Below are 22652 nucleotides of genomic sequence, written 5' to 3'. Positions count from 1 at the left end.
CAGTATAATGATGATGCTTGCTAATTATAATGTTTGAACGTGGAAATCCGCATTTTTTTAGGGCGGGGGTAATCTGAGAAAAGCAACTGTTTGCTGCTAAAGAAGTGACAGCTTTTTTGGTGGTTCATGTGCACATTCAGAAAAAATACTTAATTAAGTGGTAATATCCCATGCTTCAGGTATTGCTTTTTTATGAATAATTGATTCTTTCAGTAAGGGATTTTTGTAAAAGCCTTTTTTTTTTTTTTTTTCATGTTCCTATTGATGTAGCATTCCCATATGTAAACTGCAAAGCAAAGAAGATGCACATGCCAAACAAGCTGCCTTAAGTGTTCTGATATTAATAAGATATAGCTAATGGTTTGTCAATTTATTGTTCTGCTGATGCGATCTTTGGAATTCCTAATGAATGCTAAGATTTCTGTAGGGTGGGATCAACAGTGTCATAGTATTAACTCAAAACTGATAGCAAAATGGATCAAAGTACCATCTAAAAGACTTCCTAAAGGAAGTTATCTCTTGAAATTGACTCTTAGTATTACTACACAAATTAATTATAATACTATCTTGTTAATCTGAAGTGTGTGGGGTTTTTGGCATGCAAGACTAGCACATACAGTACCAGAACTGAATACTCAGGATTCATGTTTCCTTCAGCCTGTGCTTCTTTTAATAATAATTCATTAAATATAAATGTTTTTAATATAAAATTGTTTTTATGTGTAGACTTTCACTTTACATACTCTGCAGTAAAAATGTGGAAACAGGAGAATAGGGGAATAGAAATAAGAACAGAAGAACCACTCTGCTGATTCTTTCAGTTTATTTAAAAATTCAGGAATAAAGGAGATTAGAAAACCAAATTATTATATTGTTTTTACCTTTTTCCTATATTGCCAAAATTTAAAATGAAAAAATACACAGGATAAAGACAAAATGTAAGCATGCCAGCCCCAGAGAACTTTAGTCATTCCTTGCTGTATACAGTCTCCTTTCATATATGGAAAATACTGATGCATGTTCCCATGTACATCTCTTTTTCCTCTTTATTTATTCTGTAAGTATCTGTAGTCAGTTTTCAAAATTTAGGATTAAACGTTTGGTTGGTCTTTGTAGTGTTGATTAAATTGTTCCTTGAATGCTTGCCTCTGTGTGCATGTAGGGTGTGGTTGTGCAGACTGCTCAGGTGCTTGACTGTGGAGAATTTTTGCCTCAGTATTTTTTATAAAATTTGTTTTGCCTTTTATTATTCACAGAATGGCTAGAAGGTGGAAATTTGCCTTCCAGTTTTTGACTACCTCTACATTTTTCTCATGCTGTCTATCAGGGAGAGACCTTTAAAGATTTATTTTCTTACATATAACTATACTTCCTAGTTTAATCCTTCTTTGGTGTTTTTCTCCTTAGAAGTTTTCCTTGAATCGACCCTTAATCTTTTATTTTTAGCATTTTCTGTATATCACCATTGTTCAGCAAGGCTGCTGTCACTGTTACCATTTTAGCAGCTAGTTTTTGTCTTCACTGTACTCCTGCTGCTCATCAGTTGTAATTTCAGTGTTTTCCTCAATCTCCATATTTGTTTTGAGGTTGCCAGTGTTTAAACTGGTCCTGCCTAATAATAAGCTTGCTAGCAGATAGAAATATTAAATGTCAGTGCTATCTGGGAGAGCCTTGGAAATGCATAGCATTTCCAAATCTTATATCTCCTAGCCTAGTAAAGAACATTAGTGTAGACACCAAATGTATTTCTTAAGTCAGTCAAGTAATACTGTCTTCCAGAAGTAAGGAGTTTCTCATAACATTTTTCATATGAACAATGGTATTAGATAAAAAGTCTGTACAGTTCATTGTCCCAGCTGACATTAGTCAGAAATGGCTACTAGAGAAGTGTATGAACAGGACACATGCCTAAAAGCACATGGTCACTACAGGACAAAATGCTGGGTTTAGAGATCTTTATTCCACAGAGAACTGGGGTCTTGAAGCATCTAGTTAGGGCATCCTACTCTACTTGGGACTACATGGATCTTTATTGAAACAGAGAACATTTGATGCTCTTTTGCATCTGCTTTCTGTAGGGTTTGCTTTGCAGGTGCCTAAAAGACATCTGAGATTTTTCTCCAGTCTCAATTTTGCCATCTTTATGGAGAAAATAAATGGTTCTGGAAGTTGTCTGCTCTTGCTAGTTATTAAGACTCTGCCACATCCTGGGGTCCCAGATCCTTCTGCTCATGACTGCATTCCAAGGCTGTAATCAGGGGGAATGTAATTTCCCATCTTTCCCTCATAAACACTGGCTAACTACAGGTATTTTAGGCTCTGAACTCCTCACCTCCCAGTTTTGCTACCTGTTGGTCCTGCTTTCCAAAGTCTTCTCTGACTTTTTCATAACTACATATATATATATACATTACAAAGCTGCAGCTCTGCCTTGGAAGAAGGAAGAACAGCTCCATTTCACTCTCACTTTTTCTTTCTACAAAAATCTCCAAAGCTGTGTCAGTGACCTGCAGCTGAAGCAGTCCTTCACTGCAGGTTCCTCTCTTCAGGCTTCTGTGACCAGGGAGAACTGCTAGTGCAGGTAGAAATTGTGATGGGTGTAGGCTGAGATTACTTTAAGTTCCATTCATTTAAACTACCTTTTACATTCCAGAGGTCCTTTTCCTAGGATACTGCATTAGAAAGGTATTTTTTTGTTATCAGCCATAGATGACAAAGTGCAGCTTTTTCCTGAGCAGAGTGAAAGCTATCCTGTCTTGAGGCTAAGAAATTAAACCTCTTAGCCATGCAGCTCACTGTCTTTTATGCTGATGTATACTGAATTATACCTCAGATGCATATGTGCTTGGCTTTTCATTATATACTCCATGCAGATGTTTCTTCTTGAAGATAATAGATAATTCCATCGCTGACCAGAGAGTCTGTTCAAGTGAAAGGACTCATTCAATATGCCAAAATACATTTTTTCACTGTGTTAGGCCCTTACCCCACTAAATGTAGGAAAAGCACTTTATGGCACAGGAAATGTAAACTCATTGTTGAGGAAGACAGGTGAAACAGGTATGTGCATTAGCTGTAGCAGTGTCCTACTTGGGCTGGAATTTCTATCTCCTTGTGCTGAGAATGACCATGGAAGATCTTTTCCAGTCATCTGTAGAAATGGGAGAGCTTGTACAACTTGAGCATTTGCTGACAGGTGGGATTAGGCCTGTAGAAGACAGCTTGTCAGAAAAGTTTCAGAGCAGGCAGCCTTATTGGGGCATTGCCATGAGAGTAAGAAATCCAGCAGTCTGCTTCTCATTCGACTTCACTGCTGGGAGGTGTTCAGACACTGACCTTCTGGCTCGTGATGAATGAGAAGTGATGGGTCTTCAACTTAATGGGGCAGTGCTTTGTTTGGCATACTTCTTATTCCATGGCCAATACATTTTCCAGAGTTAGTCCTTTGCCAGGAAATGCACAACTGATCTATCTACTTCTGACATACTTGCTTTCAGCTCTTGATTCAAGTGCAGAGCCTCTGGAAATACCCTTTTGCTCCAAGACTTTCTTACTGAAAATGTACACTGCGTATGTTCTGTCCTTCCAGAAATAGCTACTTATAGGCTCTTTCTTGGCAGTATGGTAAGCAGCTTTTTGATTTTAAAGGACACCATAATTTACAGTCGAAAAAGACTTGGAGTATTTTAGCCAAATGCACTTCATTCTTGTCCCTGGGCAGTTCAAGATTCTTTACAGGGTGTTGGCAGGTTCTCTTGCAAGTGTGAGCTTCCTGTTCCAAGTCTTCTAGGGAACTGTTTGTTGGTGTACTATTGAGAAGCTTTAAGTACTCTAGATGCTTAGTAGGAAACTCAAAGTGAAAACTGGCCTCCTTTCTTTTCCCAAGGTGTCACTTTAGGTTGATGGTCTTTAAAATGGATGAAATGTAGGGCTCATGATACTTCAACAGAACCACTTGGCAGTTCGAAGAAAAGTTTGCTGATAAAGCCCAATGATGACAAACGTTTGTATTAACTTTCTGTTTTATGTTCAATGAGAAGTTCTGCAGTGCTAGAACATCATTCTTAATGTTGTGATTTGAAGCAGGGTGGATTTTTCTACCTCTTGCAGTTGTCTTCAATGGGAAGAGACTGCATCATGTTTTTGCCTATGTTTCATTAGTTTTTTTGAATGTGTAGTGTGTCAGCCTAACAGTGTTATTAGACTTTGCTTACTGGTTTATAATGGTAATGTAGTACAACCTCTGTTGCTTTAAGGTGAATCATCCAGTGATAAAACAGTAAAGGAGATGTTATTAATTCAAACATCAGACTTAGGGGGTAGCTGCTGCTTAAAAAGGTATTTTGGAGTAAGAATGTTGTTGATGCCAAGCGTGAAGAATATCAAGTGAAGCCCCTAGGACATAGTTTTGTTTTGGTTTTTTTCTCTTAAAAAAAAAAAAAATCCATGCAAAAAGCATTTTTTCCCAACATGAAAATTGTGTGTTTAATTTTCTTAAAATGGTTAAAGGATCTGATCCTCAATGAAGACTTCAAGTGTGCCAGTCTGAGGTTTGATGCTGGCATTATTTGAATTAACTGTCAGTTTTAGAAGGTCTTAATTCCTGAAGTAAAAAGCCTCCTAGAGTTTGATAATTGCTAAAAAAACATGAAAAATATCTCCTTTTAGGTAGAAATCAAGTAACTGGGAAACTTGGGTGAACCAGTTGTACAATTTGAGCAAAAGAACCCTGTGAAAACTGTAATAATACCATACATGTTTTTCTTACCTAAAGGAACACGTTGACAACTTTGAGAAGCTATTCCCAACTTGAGGAATTTTTAATTTGTATCTGTCCATAGTGTGTTCCATCAGCATCATAAGGCTGTTTCTTTTTTTTTTTTTTTTTTTTCCTTCTCAGTAATAACAATGCAGCTTTTTGCTGAGATATATTGAAATGGTACTGGCTTGCTGCTTCTGGCTCTATTTCCTAACAGAAGACATTTTGAAGTGTTTAGAGGCTTTAGTAGGAAACAATTTGAATGGAAAGACTGCATTAAAAAAATGTGGTTCTGAGAAATGGATCCTTGCCTTCTTAAATCTTATACAGGTGAAGTTAACCTCATTAAAGTTACACATTGTATTTAAGAAATATTTTAGTTAAAAAGGCTTGCAATAATTGTGCAACTGTAAATAGAAATTGTTAGTGAATGGACTTGAAACAGAGTAAACTTGTGCTTGCTGTATTGATTGTCTTCAGACTCATGAAGACAGGTATGTGTTTACTTGCAAAAGAAAAAAAAAGCTTTGTAGTAATCAATGCCCAAGGAGTTGTTTGTTTTGTTGTTTGTTGGTTTTTGTGTTGTTTTTTTTTTAACTTTTTTGTTCTGCTGAAAATAAGTTCATGAGTCTTTCCTCTAGTATTCATTTAGCCATCATTAGATGATACCCGAAGTGCTGTACTTTGTCATGTAAAATAAACGAGTATTTTTCCCCCTTTTGTTCTTTGTCATGTAAAATAAACTAGTATTTTTCCCCCTTTTGTTTTATATCAGGCAAGATTCCTGCTGATGTCAGTCTTTTTGTCTTTCTGAGCAGACTTTGAGATCAGCCTTGGGGATCAGTCTGAATCAGAGGATATGTTACAGAATGCCTTTTTGTTTCCTTGTCCCTGAAGTGAATATCAGTTTAACTTCCTTCTTCAGAGATACTTGCCCATGGAATTGGTGGGTTGCATTTCTGCAGTGATGAACTGCTGCTATTTTTACCTAACCCAGGATTCAGGGAAGGGGACTCCAACTGTCCAAGTTCTCTGAGAGCTGTAGGATTTTTATAGTTGTTTGCTCCCCTGAATGGCATTTCAGGAGAGGGCTTCTTCAAACATACCCAGTGGTTTGCTCTCCTTGGCTGTTACAAGTGCTGCTTCAGTCACTGGGGTTTGTGTTCCTCTAGCAGTTCGTTTCCTTTGCATCAGGCCTCAGCAGGTTGTTTGGAAAACCAACCTTAATGAACAGTCAGTGAAAATAAATAAACACAGTAGATTATATGTGTGTATATATATATATATATATACAAACACACTTATACATAAATCTGCAGAGAAGATAAATATATTCCCATTTATATCACATCAGCCTTCCTGTTTTTTGTGTATCACCCAAGGACAAGTGGCAGACAGTGCATGCTACTTCAGTTTATTTTGCACTTATTTCCAAAAGCTTAATTAGATTGTAGGATTTATTATGTTGGTGCAAGCACAATACTGTTTATGATAGTCTTCTCTCAAAAGATTCATTGCCTAGAAGGCAGCTTACAATGGATAAAAAAGGACGAGAATAACAGTGGAGCAGAAATTAAGAGGCCTGGAGATAAGGGCTCACCACTCCACATAACCTTCTTAGGACTTCTCTACCCTGTGTTCTAGTCCCAAACATCTTACCAGCAGTCTTGGTAGTACCAGGCAGTGAGGCAAATAAGGAAGACAACCCACCCCTTTGTCTAGCATCCCTTTGTCTAGCTTGCTAACATTCAATAGTGGTTGTTTCTTTCTTTTTTCCAAGCAGTCAGAAAAGGAAGCAGTTTGTTTGTACTTTCAAATGGGTGAATCCAGAAGAAAAAAAGAGGAAGGAGAGAGGAGGAAGGAGGGCTGAAATCAGCTGACCCTGCCACTTTTGACTCCTTATGGGCTGTGGCTCTGTTAAACAGTAAGCAAAGAGAACCATTGAAAAATATTGCTGCAGTGTTGTTTTGCAAAGCAGCCAGTGTGATTCCTCTTTGTAGGGTGAGGGGGGAAGAAGTCATCTTAAAAAAAAAAAAAAGTAATTTCATTTCTTTGGACAGCTGCATATGTTCTCAAATACAGAAGCAGGGTATGTAGAAGCATAAGATGCAAAATATTTTTATAATTTGAGTAGAGAGTTTTGACCAAAGGTGAAAATACTGCTTGCAAGAAATCAATGGAATGTTCTTAAAAATATGAGAAAACCAAAACATTAAAATCAGAATCACTTTGACCTGCTAGTGAACTTTTAGAAGTAAAACATGTAAACGCTCTTTGTATAGCTTGTGATGACAGGAAGTGGTCTAATTGTTCTTAATATGGTATCTGTTTAAATCGTTACAGAAAAGAATGCACAGTTGAAAAGAACTGACAACAGTTAATGAATATACTATTTTTCTGAAGCTATTTTACCACAACTACTCCAAAAAATGATATTGTCCCACACCGGTCTGCTTTGCCACATAAATTACAGATTATAAAAATGAACTCTGTGTGTTCCTGATTGTTCTTGGTAATTTTGTAATGTAAAATAATCAATGCAGTGTTTTCTATTCAGTTATAAATCTTGGAGCAAATTAAAATGTAGATATTAGGTTGTTAGAAATCTATATTAAAAACTGAAAGTAAAGCTAATGCTTTCATGCTCATAAAATTAGGATAACTTTAAAGTTTACCTGTTGAAACTGGAAGAATAAGCCATGGTCTTAAAGGCATGTTCTTTTAAGTATTTCTGAAAATTGAGTGCCACTAGAGACAAGAAATACATGAGTGCTTTGGAAGATTATTTTACCAGCATTGTGAGTGAGTTGAAAGATGACTTTATGAGCTTCCACTTGAGTAGAAACATTAATGAATGCTGAGATAAGCCTAAGAGAGATGAGGTGTCCTTATTCTGTTGCTCAAGGAACTGCTTGCTTTTCTCCACACCCAGAATTTGGTCTTAGCATGAGGTTTGGAGAGCATACATTAGATAAGTAAAACACTCTTAATTTCTTTATTGTCTAGTTGGCATGTGTTCTGCATGCTCCATGAATTCTTGTGAATTGATCTCCATAGTATCCCTGTGAAAATAAGAATTAGTATTATATTCTTCTACACCTGTGAAATCGTGCTACGTAGTAATTGAGACTAAAGTTGTTGAAACTGCATTCATATTAGGAATCATCTTCAAATACTGCAGACTCAGTTTCTCAGGGAATGTAACGTTCAGTACACCATTCCAAAGGGATTTTCATGCTCAAGAACATCTCCAGATTTTAATATATGCATACTGGTGCAGTGATTTCCAGTCCATGTGAGAATTCCTTTCTGCTTCTCCTTAGTACACAAGTCCTGCATTTACTCCTGGCTAACGTGGCACACTTCAGGGTGCACCACCTTCTTCCTTGGAGGCACAGATCACTTCTTATTCTTTCTTGTTCCCCCTGCTCCTCTTCTTTCCTGAGGTGAATGGAGAGATCTGCTGAGCATCTCAGTCCTCGGAGACAGCATACTTGCTTGCTGGGTGGAAACTTCTGTTCCTGTGCAGTATCTCAGGCATGTAGGAGGAGGAATGTTTTAATGAAGCAGGAGAAGTATAAGTGGGATCTCTGGGGAGGTTCTCTAACTACGTCTGCCAAGTTTCTAACGCAGGCAGATAAAATATGGAGGAGAAGATATTTGAAGGTATTCTGCTATTTTGCTCTGTTTGTGCAGCTGTTTAAGCTTGGAGGACTTTCTGGGTACCTCAGGGACAATCACTTTTGGCATTAGAGGAGCTGAGGTAGACAAGTCGGTTCAGAATGGATGTCAGTCACTGGGGCTGAACATGACAGAATTCATCTGTCAGTTTCCTTAAAGAGGCCTTTCTAGCAAAGGCCTTTCTACTCTGCTAAGTCACTTGGTTATAATTTGAATTGTCTTCTAAGCTAGTTTAAAATAATGTCAAGTTGTTTGACATTAAGTTGTTAACTGTTTGTCAGTTAAATTTCTGCCAAAAAAACTAACTTCCCCACTTTATTCAAGTTGTTCAGTCAAAACCCAAAAATTACTCTTTCAAGCATGGTAGAATGCTGATAGAATTAAGGTAAGACCACCAGTGTTCCTATGTTTAAATGTGAAGGTGTGTGTATACAGTATATCAAATTACTTTAGTGGACTCCATAATATAAAAAAGGAATTTTCAGAGATTCTCATTCTTCAGCTACTTTTCCAAACATTTGGTTTATGTTTTACAGAAGCAGAATTGTGAAAAGTACATATGAAAAAATTCTGTTCTGGACTGGTTTATTAACTGTAGCAATTATCTTATGTTAATCTGAAAAGACAGAGATTCCTTAGTGAGGTAGTATGATTCAGTCCATACAGAGGGCTTTATCAGAACCAGCATCTCAAAATTCAGCCTTGCCATCCACCCCCCAAATAGATACCATTTTAAAAGTAAGCTGTCAGTTTTATCAAATAGTAGTAAGAGCTGACCCAAGGATAAATAAGTGGATGTTGTAAAGACTATCTCAGAGCTGCAGAAGATTCAGGAAGAATCCAGTTTCAGAGACTAACAAACAGCATAATGTATATTCAAAGAAATAATAGAATATGACTGGCAAGATCTGTCCAGTCAGACTGGGAACAGAATTCGGTTACTGAGCAGTGTCTATTGCAAGTACTGTGCTAAAGAACTCTGTTCACAATTAGATTTGTAGGATTCCCAAAATTTGTCATTGTAATTTATTTTTTTTCTAGCTTCCATGGGCATATTTACTGTTTAGGATTTTTTTCCACCCTCTGTTCAGTGAGATAGGCTGCCCGTTCTACAAGGTTGCCTTTACCTTTTTCCTTCCATGAGTTCATTTTGTTTGAGTATCACTCTACTCCCTTCAGCCTATGCTTAGGCTTTCTGCAGCTGTATGGTTTTAGCTGGCTGGGGTCATCTCCTTCCCTATCTCCACTAACTTATTCTTATCCCAAGAAATTCACTGGATTATGCTAAAGTGGTGTTCATGTGGCCTCTCAGTGAAGACAACCAGGGAACTTGCTCATCAAAACAATTACTATTGGCTAATTTCTTTTATTCTCAGTTCAGCCCTGCCTGGTGGCGATTTGCTATTCAGCTGTACCTAGTACTAAAATGAGAGAGGTGAGTGGGAGTTGCCAGTTAACCTATTATATGAAAAGCTGAGTAATTACTTGAGCTTATCCTGTCCATTTATCCTACACTGAGCTCAAGCTGCTGTCAGTTCCTAATTTGCAGCTGATCATTTATGATCCTACAAAACCAAAAGCCTAACAGTACTCTTTTTAACTTTTTTTTTTACTCTAGAATGATCTGCATCCTCTACTTCAGTCTGTAGTAAATAAGAAATTAAATTTTTTAATTAGTTGAAATGTAGGTGTAGATTTATGTTCTTTTGGTTTTTTGTTTTGCTTTTTTTGTTTGTTTTTCAGAAAAAAATTGTAATCCATGTCATCTTACTCTAGATTTGTTGCTCAGAAAGATACTGCTATTGCGTGCAATTAGGGATTTCTGAGGGATAAAATACACGACATTTTTATAATGGTGCCCTTATACCAATTTGTGATGCATAATGTGTCAGAAGATAGTTATGAATTTTTCAGGCAGTATTTTGAGGAAAGTTTTCAAGGAAAAAAGTGAAACCAAGTTTTAGATTCTGTGTTACTCTTGAGTTTTTGTACTGGTTTTAAAATTCCCTGTTTTCAAAGGGAAATTTTTGTTAAGAAATTTTAGTCAAAAAACCCACAGAAATAGAAAAAACCGAATAGAATTAGTAAAGACGTGCTACCAATATAAATGGAGCAGTGTTTAATATTTTTAGGCCAGTGCTTGTATCTTTTGAAACAGTCTTCAAAACAAAAATACTAGTTCAGTATTAACAGTTTTGATAACAGAAACTTCTTATGTACTGTTGTTTGTAGAATCTTAAACATTTTGAAAAAATAAGTTCACTGACTTATGGAAACTGTGTTTTAACCCTTAAAAATTAAGTTTTCTGGTAATCTTTTAGCTCCTTGACTTTTCCATTTATTTTCCCTGAGTATGTAGTGTATATTAAATGTTGATGATTTTTGGTACTATTGAGCTTTCTTAAATACAAGGGTATTTGGAGGGGGAAGAGTGAGGTTATGGGTTGAGTATTCTGGGTGCTGTTTATGCCATGTAGTTTAGCATGGTGCCCTTGTTCTAAATTATTTTCAGTGTTTCTCTTTGCAAAATTCTGTTCTGACCAAGACCCTTTTAGGAGCTGTACAAGTTTGTGTGACAGAAGGGTGTGCTCTGGTTGTAAAATGGGATCTTTTCCTTTTCTTAGCCAGTCACACAGTCATTCTCTTTGTGGAACTTGTTCTGTCTACTGTCTGGAGGGGTAAGAAATAGGCAGTTATAATTTCTTCTCTCCCTTCTGGCTGCCATTGATAATTATGACAGATGGTGTTGGAGATACACATGTAGAAGTCTCTTTACAACATCCTTGAGCTTAGGCTGTCAAAATATGTTAAATATTCCTAAATCATATTGCAGCCACTATCTCCAAATTTTGCTCTGTACCACTTCAGTGTTTTAACGCTAAGCAGGCACAAAGACAGACAAGAGATTTTGTTCTGCACAGAGATGTTGAGATCTAATGAGTTTGTCATCAAATTCGTAGCAGTAGTGGACCATCATGTTTCCAGACTGCACAAATACATAAACACAGCAGACATATCTCCCTGCATTATGAATAGGAGATCAGGGAGTATAAACCATGAAGCCTTCTTTAAGAGCACGGGCACCAAGAGTTTGATTTGTCAAGAAGTCCTAGCTTTTTGTTTTGGTTGACTATTCCACTGCTTTTTCCTTATGGTTTTTCATGCATTCTGTGGTTAGTAAAATACGTACCCTCTCTGCCTGATGCCTCCATTTCAGCTGAGTCCTGCAAGTTAGGGAGGACATTCTGTCATCTGTCTTGCTGGCCTCACACTCAAAGAGTTGAGACAAGACCCTTGTTCCTGAGCGCTCACCAGCTATAAGATATTTTTTTTCCTCTCAAGAAAGAAATGTTCTACAGTGCTGTTTCTCTCCATGCAGTTAACTTGTATTATCTGCCTGATTTGCTTATTGAAGATACTTAAGGATTCTGCCAAGCTTCACCTTGTGCTTGGAGTTTTAGGCATGTAGCATAGGCTGGATCTGATGACTTTGTTCTTTGATTTGATATCAAACTTGGTCATTCCTTAAAAAAAAGTATTCCTTGGTAACTTTAGTGTGTGAAGTGAAATTTAGACACGGTTTTCAAATTGTTTTCTTTTTTAGATTTGCCTTAGTTTCTCCTCTGACTTGAATGAAATTTGGCAACCATATGCCAGTGTGAAAGCAGCAGGTATTACCTTGTCCTTTAGCTTGGGATTTTGGGTATGAGAATAGTTCCATTATTTACCTCGCACAGAAGTAACTGCCCTACTACTTGCACTGCTGTCACGGGAACTTTTGGAGAAAAATAGATTTTTGGTATGATAGTTTTTTACTCACATATCTGGAAGGTTCTTGGGAGCTTCCTCTAGGTGTTTCAATCCTGAACCAGCACTGTGGAACACCTATGGGGATGAGCACTCTGAGAAGGAGGCTGCCAATCAGCGGATTTCAGATTTCTAACGAAAATTCCCCTCCCCAAATGTCGTTGTGGGTTTTTTTTTCGGTTTTCAAAGTTCTTGTAGTTTTGAGACTGAGAATTGCGTCTCACGCTCCTTAGCTCCTCATGAGAAGACTGGGAGGCACAAGGTAAATGAATCGCGTAGGGCTACTATGCTATATTTAAAAAAAACAAAACAAAAAATCAAAACAAAGAACCCAGACTTCCAGGACTGATTGCTCCTGGCACATGTTTTAGGATGAAAATTCATCCTGAGGATTTCCATTTAATGACAGCTCTTGGTAAGTAATTCAGAATTCCGTGCTTTATTTGGGAACATTTGTATTCTCAGTAGGCAGGTCTGAGAATTCTAAGCAAACAACTACTACAGATTTGTTATACTAAACAGACTTCCAATTAAACACACAGAATTAAAATGAAACCATTAGCTTTGTCAAGTTCGAAACTGTTCAACATGTACTTTTCAAAAGGAAATTAGTTTAACTTTTTTTGTGTTCATGGTGAATAAGAGTTCAGGGTCTTGCAATTGCACACATGATGAATTTTCAGGATTTTTACAAGTTCTGTTAAATGTTTGAAAATAGGTAGTGTGAAAGATGCTTATGTCAGTTTGAGAACTTTGTCTATTACATGCTATTTAACAGTGATTTACATTTATTTAGGTTCTTCTAAAGAAGGAGGAGCTGGAGCTGTGGATGAGGATGATTTTATTAAGGCATTTACAGATGTTCCTACTGTACAGGTAAGGTGCTGTGTGTACTCATGTTTCTTTTCAGAAATGTGCTATTTGCAATACTATGTATTAGCCTGCTTTTAAAACTGGTGGGTTTTAAGCAGGTGTCATTACATTTCCTTCTCTCAAAATTTACGGTCTCCACAGAAAGCTCCATGTTTTCCAGTTAGTTACCAAAACCACTGCCTTTTCTTTACTGCCCTACTAATGATCCCATTGTGTTTCAGCTAAAATCTATTATTGATTTTTCCTTATCTTTCCCAGGAAGCTAGTGAAAATAATTGTGTTTTTATTTTAAATTAAAGAAGGATTTCTGTAATGTTTGGAAAATGAAGGGCTGCAATTTGAAGGGATAGTCAAGTAATAGGAATACAGGCAAATAATTTTAAAAGCAAGAGCTGTATTTTCAGATGTGCCTGGATTGGAATGTATGTCTGGTATACGTCCTCATCTCTAGCAATGCTTCAAAAAAAGAAATCTGCTGCATTATTAGAATACTAATGAAACTATTGCATTCTGGGTTCTTAGTTGAAAGATGAGATTTTAATTGCTGCTATTTAAGTGTGGGAATTGCATATATTCAGTACTTTCACACTGTTGAGTCATTTAACATGCTTGTATCATCCTAGACTTGTTTGAATAAGTTTTCCTTGAGCAGCTGAGTTGTGGAGGGCAACCAAAAGCTCAGTAAGCCACAGTTGCCAATCACCAGAAGGATTTTGTATGACTCCCTTGTCTTGATATATACTTTTGTTCTGTTTTTATTTCCCAAAATGATAGCATAGTGATTTGTTAGATCTTTGTCTTTAGGCAGAAATACTGTCTGCTTTCTGAAGGAGCACTTTATCTCCACCATCCCTGTCACACTGAGGAAATCGTTGTCTTGTCTTGTAAGAGCTTTATGTTTCTTTGACTCTCCAAGCTGTGTTAAGAATACTTTAGAGGGCAAAACCATGGAGCTCTTAATATTGTTTATCCCCAGTAGTGTTGGGTAGAGCCACATTCCACAGCACAGAAAATGTGCTGCTTGTAGTTCAGTGCCTTAGTATTTTCAGTTCCAAGCAGAGTTCTCTAATCACTCGACTAACAATTTTGCAAGAACAAAAGTGGGGTAACTTAATGTCATTGACCAGTGAATGAGATTTTCTGTCTGACTGCTGGATGACCTAGGAAGGTCATTCCTAAACTGCAAGAACTGGAAGAGGAAGACACAGTTGTCTTCATTAATGTCACCTGAATTTAGGTGAGATGAGAGAAATATGTAACTGACCCAGTACAGCCCATTTTTTTTCATGGCTGAGAATGAAAGTTACACCTGTTGATGCATGGGAATGCAGAAAAACCCCATCTTAGTAAACAAACAAACAAAAGACCCCCCCGACAACCCACAAGAATAATGAATTCCTGCTGTCTAAATCCATGCTTCTAGTTGTGGACAGTCACTGGGACTCTCAAACGATCCTGTTGCTTGAAATGATATTAATTACTAAGGAAGAGAGAAGGTTCTTTACTAACTGCCACGAAGAAAGAATCTTCATTACCTGTAATTTGCCAAGTTTCTCCTAAAGCAAAGAAAACTTGTTAGAATGGGTAGAGCAAGTTCTTTGTACATTATTGTGCCCATTTGAAAAACATCACATAAATGGATTTCAGTAGGGAACTATATTATGGAAGAATGGATGCAATTCTGATTCAAGTTAAATGTATCAAGATTAATCAAGTAAATAGAGATTACTTAACTGTATGTAGTATTAACTCATTTTTTAAAAGTCTCCAATGGTATGTAGACCTTCCCAGTAACCTGTTACAGTAACTTCTCATAATTCTTTTTTTGGAATGTCTTATTGTTTACTCATACTTTGTAAATTGGAAGTAATTTTCATCTGTATAGTTGTTTTCTCTTACTTGTGTTTGAACTTGTAATTTTTCTGTCTTTGATGCATTTACCTTTAATGATGCATGTGTGTGTTGCCCTCTAATGGGTGACAGCAATTCATGAGGAAGATGAGTGATTTTGAGATAGTCTGATGGATCTGTGTGCAAAAAAGAGAAGTATTGTGGTGAAAGGATTGTGCCTATTTTGCCTTTGTATTTAAGATTACTACCATGTTGTTTTAAATATCTATTTGTCTTTGCTTAAATTGAAGAAAATTATGTGTTCAGATTCTTGGTAGTAACTTTTAATAGGTAAAATTTGTTTCAGAACAATTTAGTTGGTTTTATAAAAGTCTGATGTGGGAACTTCTGAACAAAAAATGTATTATGTCATTGACTGAAAACCATATTTCATCTTGGCTTTCTAAAAGCATAGTTAATAAGGGGCAGGGAGAAAAGAAATTATTAAAATGTTACCTTTTATTTCTCTGAAACTAATGTATAGGTATGGACAACCTTCACAATTCGGGATTTTTCAGTGGAACTAGCGTTTCAATTTCATTACCAGATAAAATTATACCATTTATTAAATTACTCATTCCAAAGCTGATTTCAATAGCAGAAATTGCATAGAATCAATTCTGTTTGTGCTAAGTAATTAAAGAAAAAATTAAATTCTTTGCCTAGACATGCAAGTAGGGTGGACATAAACCCATTGTTTATTGCCTTGACACTGGCATGTTTTAATCCTTCGGCAGTAACTAGAGCACCACATAGGCTGACAGCAGAATGTCTTATTTTTCAGGACTTACTTAATGGCACAGCCTACAAAACATATTTTTACCTTGACCAGAACCTCAGACTAAGTTTTGAGTGTTCACTTAGACAGATTTCTGTTAGCTGCCACCAGAAGAAAAGGAATGATCTTGCTTACCTTCTTGTACTTTGCTTCTTTGTGATATGTTGGCATAGGCAGCTGAGATGGCAGATAAGTTTTTGCCTTCCCTCTAGTAGGGATATTTTTTAGTACATTAGAGGTCTCAATTAGGAAGGAGATAGGGCTAAGTGGGTGATAATGAAGCAAGGAGCCTGGAGAGGTTGGATTGTATCATGAATTCCGATGGCATTAGGGTCACCATAATGTAAAATTAACTAATTAACTAATGTCTTTAGTTAACCAGTGACTACTCCCACTTCTAAAATGAAAATAAGAATTTTCTTTGATAGTAGAAATTTAATTTTATAAAAATGCTTACTCTGAGACACACATAAAATGGATTCTTTATAGTATGGTGCCTGCAGAATAAGGGTTAGAGTAAATTAGTGTTTTGTAGCAATTACAAGCTTCCACTAGACACAGATATATTAAATGGTGAAACAAAACTCATGTTTGATTTTGTGGGCAGTGAAGTAGAAAGATTGTTACGCTTGAACCCAAGTGTTTTCATTAAATAATTTACTCATCTTAAAGTGAGTTACACATCAGATGTTTATTGACTTCTTATGAAGAAGAAAACAGAAATCCTGAGCTTTTTGGTTTTTATGGATACAGTTGTGTCCTCTGGATATAACTGCAAAGTTGTTTCCAGAGTGTCCTGTGGAAAATCTTACACAGAGCTGTGGTAATAAAATTTCAATTTTGTTGGTAAAGCATATTCAGAAATAATTTTCTGCATGATAGCATAGCTGTCCTGGGTGTACTAATTTGTCTGTTTTCTGAAGTGATTCCTACCCTGTTTTATCCTGGATACCTACCCTGTTTACCTGGATATGAAGGTGTTTCAGAGCATGGATGTCTTCCACCTCCTCAGTATTCCGACATGAAATGCAGAGGCCTCCATAACTATACTCTGCTAAAGCACTGAATCAAAACTAAGTGCCAATAGAGTGAAGGTCCCATATCTAGTGTAGGTTAAATTAATTTTATATTCTCAGGAAATCAAAATACTAGACTGTAGGTGGAATAACTCTGGTAGTTGCTCAGGAAGATAAGGTGAAGTAAGTGAAATTCTTTGTGATGAGCTAATCATATCCAGGTGAAAGATGATGTCTTGAGGAAAATATGGATTCTTCAGCTTTTCTTTGAATATTCACTACCCAGTGATATCCTAAGAGATGAGCCTTCAAATGCCCTTTTATAGCTCTTACACGGTTCTCTATTTTCAGTCATTTCAAGCTACTTTACTTTGTAAGGTTACCTGGGATGTTAACAATTTTTTTTATTTTTTTTTTTAATACTTCAGATCTATTCTAGCCGAGAACTTGAAGAAACGTTGAACAAAATCAGGGAAATTCTTTCAGATGACAAACATGATTGGGATCAACGAACTAATGCGGTAAGCATTTATCTGGTTTCAGGTTTGGGTGGGTGTATTCTGTAAAGCACAAACAACTAGCTAGTTCAAAATATTTTTTCTTAAAGCGATTGCACTCTAGATAGTGAAGAAATTTGCATTCTAATTTTTAAACCTTGAATTTCTGCATAGCAAATAAGTTTGAGCAAGTGTTTTAAAAAGGCCAAAATATATTTTTGCTGACATTTAAGTGGAAGCTTTTCTAAAAGCCATCATGTGTAATTCAGTTGGCATTTATGCAAAATTATGTATTCTGCAGGTAAACTGCTAGCGCTTAGTATCTCTTATGTGTGGCTATGCTAAGTTTCACTGCAGGATTAAAATGTTTGTGTTGCATGTATGCTTTTTATCAGAGTTATAGCATCTTAGACTTTGGAAACAGGCATGCAAACAGAATTATGTATTTGTATAGACCGGGAATCAAGACTTTTTAGCTCTAGAATTTAATTAATTGAATTTATTATTTTTTTAAGTTTTTAAAATTACTGCCAAATACTTCAAGGTGATGTTTTGCTTTACAGACATGCCTACAGCCATGTTTGCAATGAAGTCGTTTCATTTTGAAATGCATAGTGGGAGTGTCCTAAACTAAATGCCTTAAATTTTTTAGCTGAAGAAAGTTCGATCGTTGCTCGTTGCTGGGGCTGCACAGTATGATGGATTTTTCCAGCATTTGCGGCTCCTGGATGGTGCTTTCAAGCTGTCAGCCAAGGATCTCAGATCCCAGGTGGTGAGGGAAGCGTGCATTACTGTAGCGTAAGTATCCTGTGTGTGCCTTTGTATGCATTGCTGGATTCTAGTAGGAATTTAACTTAAAGATGCTGTTTTGGTGTTGCACGGAAGAGTATCTTGATGGATGATTACTCTGTGATTAATGAGTCAAGTTAGTACCTGAAACTGTAAAGAAATACCTGCAGGAAACTTCTTTCAGGGGTGATATATGTAACTGATAATACTGTTCAGATTGTAAGTGAAGAAGTTGCCATCACTTAGTGCAAGTTACAAACTGCTCTAAGTACTACTGTAATATTGGGGCTAGTCTTAGGAGCACTAATGCTTGAGTGATTGGCATAGAACTTTACTGTGACTTCTTGTAGCACCAAAGTGAGCTAACTGCCCTACAGTGCTTTGAGCCCTTCTGCTTTACTTTTGAATGGTCTGAGATGCAATTTAAAAAGATAAAACCCAAGTGAAACAGCAAAATGTTGTACATTTTGGTCAGATAATATCTTTTGTGGCCGTGATAATTTTAGAAGCTTTAGCTAAACAGAAATAAGATTTCCATCCTCATCATCTTTGGCACTCTCATTAAATTCAAGGAAGGGGAGCCTTATTTTTACAACAGGGCAGTCTTTCCCACTTCACATTTTCCATGGTTTTGTTGGGTTGTTGGTTTTTTTTTTCCCTCTGGAAAGGCATTAATGTACCTACTTGTTTTCCTGTGGAAAAGACACTTCCCAGAGTTCACCCTTGCTTTTCTGGTCTCTTGGTTAAACAGACTATGGGAGCTCTTGGAGCATAGAAATGTGCTTGCCAGGGAAATTTAGGCTTCAAATAAGTAATGCTAGCCTTTCTTAACATGAAGTCAGGAGTAGATTAAAAGTACTTTGTACACATCCTCATCTTGCATTCAAAAGGAAAAAATACTGAACAATAAATTTAAAATTTTATGGAAATTATATGCTCTCAAATTGTGTTAAAAAAGCAGAAATACTATGGTGTTTTATGTGGACATGAAAATTTAGCCTTTCAAATTGTGGCATTGTTTTTTCATCATGAAATGAAATTACTAGTGTTTAATATGCCTGCTAAGTAACAAAAGTGTTCTGCAAATCCTGCATTTCTTATGTGGCAAGGACTTGGAAGTAATGAAATTAAAAAATTCTCTTGCTTGGAAAGAGAAATCATCAAAACATTTTGACGTAAATTAAACAATGTAAAATAATTTTGTTATTTTAAGACTAAGAAATTAATTTTCATTAACAAGTTTTGTTCCTTTTTTTCTAAATAGCCATCTTTCAACTGTTTTGGGAAACAAGTTTGATCATGGAGCTGAAGCTATTGTGCCTACTCTGTTCAATTTGGTTCCCAACAGCGCCAAAGTGATGGCAACGTCTGGGTGTGCAGCCATTAGATTCATTATTCGGGTAGGTGTTCCTCTCTCACTTTGCTTACTTGGAATATTCAGGTAATGGCTCTTAGTAGAGATAATAACAGTTGTGAAATACAGGGTTATAAAAACATTCTTTTACAGAGAAGTAATTTTCCTCACAGTTGGACAAGTCTTTACTGTTGAAAGGAATTGGAAGTGTTCCCATTGTAAAGGCGGAAGGATAGGTATGAGAAGAAAGGATGTTTTCAGGATTTTTTTGTAATGTGTTAATTGTAGGAAGGCAAGTGTATTTCAAAGGTTGACAGTGATTAACTGTCTTTTTGAAGAAAAGCAAATCTAAACTAGCAGTTAAGAAACTAGTAAGAATATTTTAAAAAAAATATATAACAAAGACAAAAAAAACCCAGACAAAAACCAAAATATCCCAAGATCCAGACTATATTATTAAAAAAGAAAAACCACAAAAAACTAAACAAACAAAAACGTACAACAAACTATAAAACCCAAAACAAAAAAATCCTATGCATTAACACAACTGTGAAATTCAAGTGTAGAAGAGGCTGAGCAAATGTGGATCAGTTCAGTAAGCACAAGTTCACATAAAAAAAGCTCAACAGAGATTGGGTTTAAGAACTTCCTAAAATGAGTCTGTAAAGCTATAGCGTGAAGAAGAGGGAAATACTATATAATATCTGTATTTTTTTTGTTGCCCCTTAGTTAAGCATCTGCTACTGACAGATGCCTGAGGCTAGATACTTAACTTAGATTTTTGGGACTCATACTGATATTTTTGAGTTTCAAATAAAAGTCAGAGGTTGCCTGTAATTTTTACATAAAAAGCTGTCATCTTAATGCTAAGCACTGACTGCTGTTCACTGATCTCCTCTGTGGTCTTAATTTTGTAAGTTGTTGGAAACCTTAGTGGTTCAATCACACCTTTTACTGCCATCCTTAATATGGTTTAGAATCTTTTCTTACTCTGTCTAACCATTCCTCTGAGAATGTGCTTCTGAGACTTCTGCATTAACTTTGTTCCAGCACTTAGGCTACCAACCATTGGCATGTTACCCTAGGCTCTTGACATGTACTGTGAGATGGCTAATGGCACAGAGTTGAGACAGGAGGAAGGAATACACCTTACAAAGGATAATTAAAGTTGTAAGAGAAGAGCACCATTTGCAGTAGTATTAGGCAAGCTCGGGCTTGTAAGAAACTAAAATTTTCTTGTGTTTTTACGGAAGCCAAATAAAGCACAAGAAAATCAGAATGAAATAAAAATTTCACCAGTTATAGTGAATTGGCTTTATTGATTCAGTTCAGCTGGGGACAAGCCTACTAATCAGCTGTAACTGCCCTGATTTTGTTTAAATTTTTGTTATTCTCAGATGTGTTTTAACATTAGATTGGAATCATAAGAGCAAGAAAATCCTATTCATAGTGTTCAAATAGTCAGTAAATGGCTTATGCAAAAACGTTTGGACAGAAAATTTGTGTTTTAGTGGTAAAAGAAATGAGTCAAACCAAATGCTGCCCCACTCTCCTTTGGACTTCCATCTTTTGGGTTAATGGAGAGTTGGCCAAGGAGAGTGTGGTCAGAGAAATATTTAGAACCCAAAACATTACAGTTTTTGGAGTCAGCATTTTGCTGGAAAACTACCAGAATCCAGTGACATCCAGGCCAGATCCTGGTGCTTTAGTATCCAATTGCTGTGAGAGTGAGTCTACATAAAAAGAGGGAGGCTGAATTGCAACAGTGGTCTTGAAGAACTCCATCTTGTCGTTGTATCTTTATTTGATTTCGTATTTCTTCTCCACATAGTTCTTATGCTGTAGTCTGGTTTCTCATTCTTGACGCTTAGTGTTTAAGAAAACCAATTTATAGAAGAAGGCTGGGGAGGGAAGGGGGCAGTCACAATGACATGGCATGCTGGTAGAAAATATTTTTCAGAGGGAGATGGGATTCAGGTTGGGCAGCTGAGCTGCAGGGTGTGTTGTGAGGAAGCTTCAAAGCGAGTAACAGATGAAATGTGCAGTCTTAAAATTGAATGAAAGCAAGCCTGAGGCTTTGGTTCCTTTGCAAAACACTTTGTAGAAATTACAATGTCAGTAGCTCCAAAGACTTGGAACATACAGGTTTCTCCATCTGTAAAAATGTTTTCTTCTTTCCCGTAAGATTGCTTACTGTTCCCTTTCTGGCAGTCACGTACTGCTTTCCAATTTGAAAACTGTGCAAAACACACAAAAACCCCCTAAAATCCTGTTTAAAGTATATCAGTATGAAGAAATGCAGCTGTAAGGTTGTTTCAGATTTTTGGATTAATTCCCTCCTAATTCAGAAGTTGGCAGTACTCTGAGATAATTATCTCTCTGCTTTCTTGGTGATTGGTGCATTTTTATCCTCCTGCAATAACTTAAGGAGAAAGTATGATGCATGGGATACTAAGAATTGTTCAGTACTGGACTTATAAAGCAGTTTTTTTTAATAGGCTACAGTCTCACACTGTATTTGAAACGGTTTTAGAAGGTATGTGTTTAATCAGGAAAAGAATAAAGAACTGAAAATGGATTTATTGAACCATGTTACTCAGAATCAAAATGTTAATACTTTGTGTCTACAATTAGTTAAGATAAGCTTGAAGTCAGGCTGCCCTAATTCTGAATTAAATACTGCGTTTGGATTTAACATAGTTTATCTTATCTACTTCTGGTGGGTTGACTGGCTGAGTGCCAGGCGCCCACCAAAGTTGCTTTATCATTCCCACCCTCAACTGGACAGGAGGGGGAGAAAATAAGACGAAAAATTTGTGGGTCAAGGACAGGGGGAGTTCACTCACCGATTACTGTCCCAAGCAAAACAGACTCGCCTTGGGGAAAACGAGTTTATTACCAATCTAATCAGAGTAGGATAATGAGAAAGAAAATCTAAATCTTAAAACGCCTTCCCCCCTGCCCCTCCCTTCTTCCCAGGCTCAGCTTCACTCCCGATTTTCTTTACTTCCTCCTCCACCCCAGTGGCACAGAGAAATGGGGAATAGGGGTTGTGGTCAGCTCGTTGTCTCTGCTGCTCCTTCCTCCTCAGAGGGAGGGCTCCTCACACTCTTCTCTTGCTCCAGCATGAGGTCTCTCCCACGGGAGAAAGTTCTATATTAGTTTCTCCAACATGAGGCTTTCCCACAGGCTGCAGTTCTTCACAGTC

At 36.8% G+C, this 22652-nt stretch overlaps 1 protein-coding gene across 43 annotated transcripts in view; it reads left to right on the top strand.

The window, feature by feature from the left end:
- CLASP2 (cytoplasmic linker associated protein 2) overlaps positions 1-22652 on the top strand; it is a 139636-nt gene that overhangs the window by 57713 nt on the left and 59271 nt on the right. For all 43 annotated transcript variants that reach the window (XM_071735925.1, XM_071735923.1, XM_071735927.1 and 40 more), the window contains 4 exons: positions 13044-13123; positions 17233-17325; positions 17954-18099; positions 19355-19490. In XM_071735925.1, the coding sequence (XP_071592026.1) occupies positions 13044-13123; positions 17233-17325; positions 17954-18099; positions 19355-19490 (455 nt within the window). The remainder of the gene's footprint in view (positions 1-13043; positions 13124-17232; positions 17326-17953; positions 18100-19354; positions 19491-22652) is intronic.

The sequence above is a fragment of the Heliangelus exortis genome, chromosome 2 (genome assembly GCF_036169615.1).
Source record: "Heliangelus exortis chromosome 2, bHelExo1.hap1, whole genome shotgun sequence".
NCBI classification, from domain to species: Eukaryota; Metazoa; Chordata; class Aves; order Apodiformes; family Trochilidae; genus Heliangelus; species Heliangelus exortis.
The sequence above is the reverse complement of the archived record's forward strand: the minus strand, read 5'-3'. Positions and strand labels throughout refer to the sequence as shown.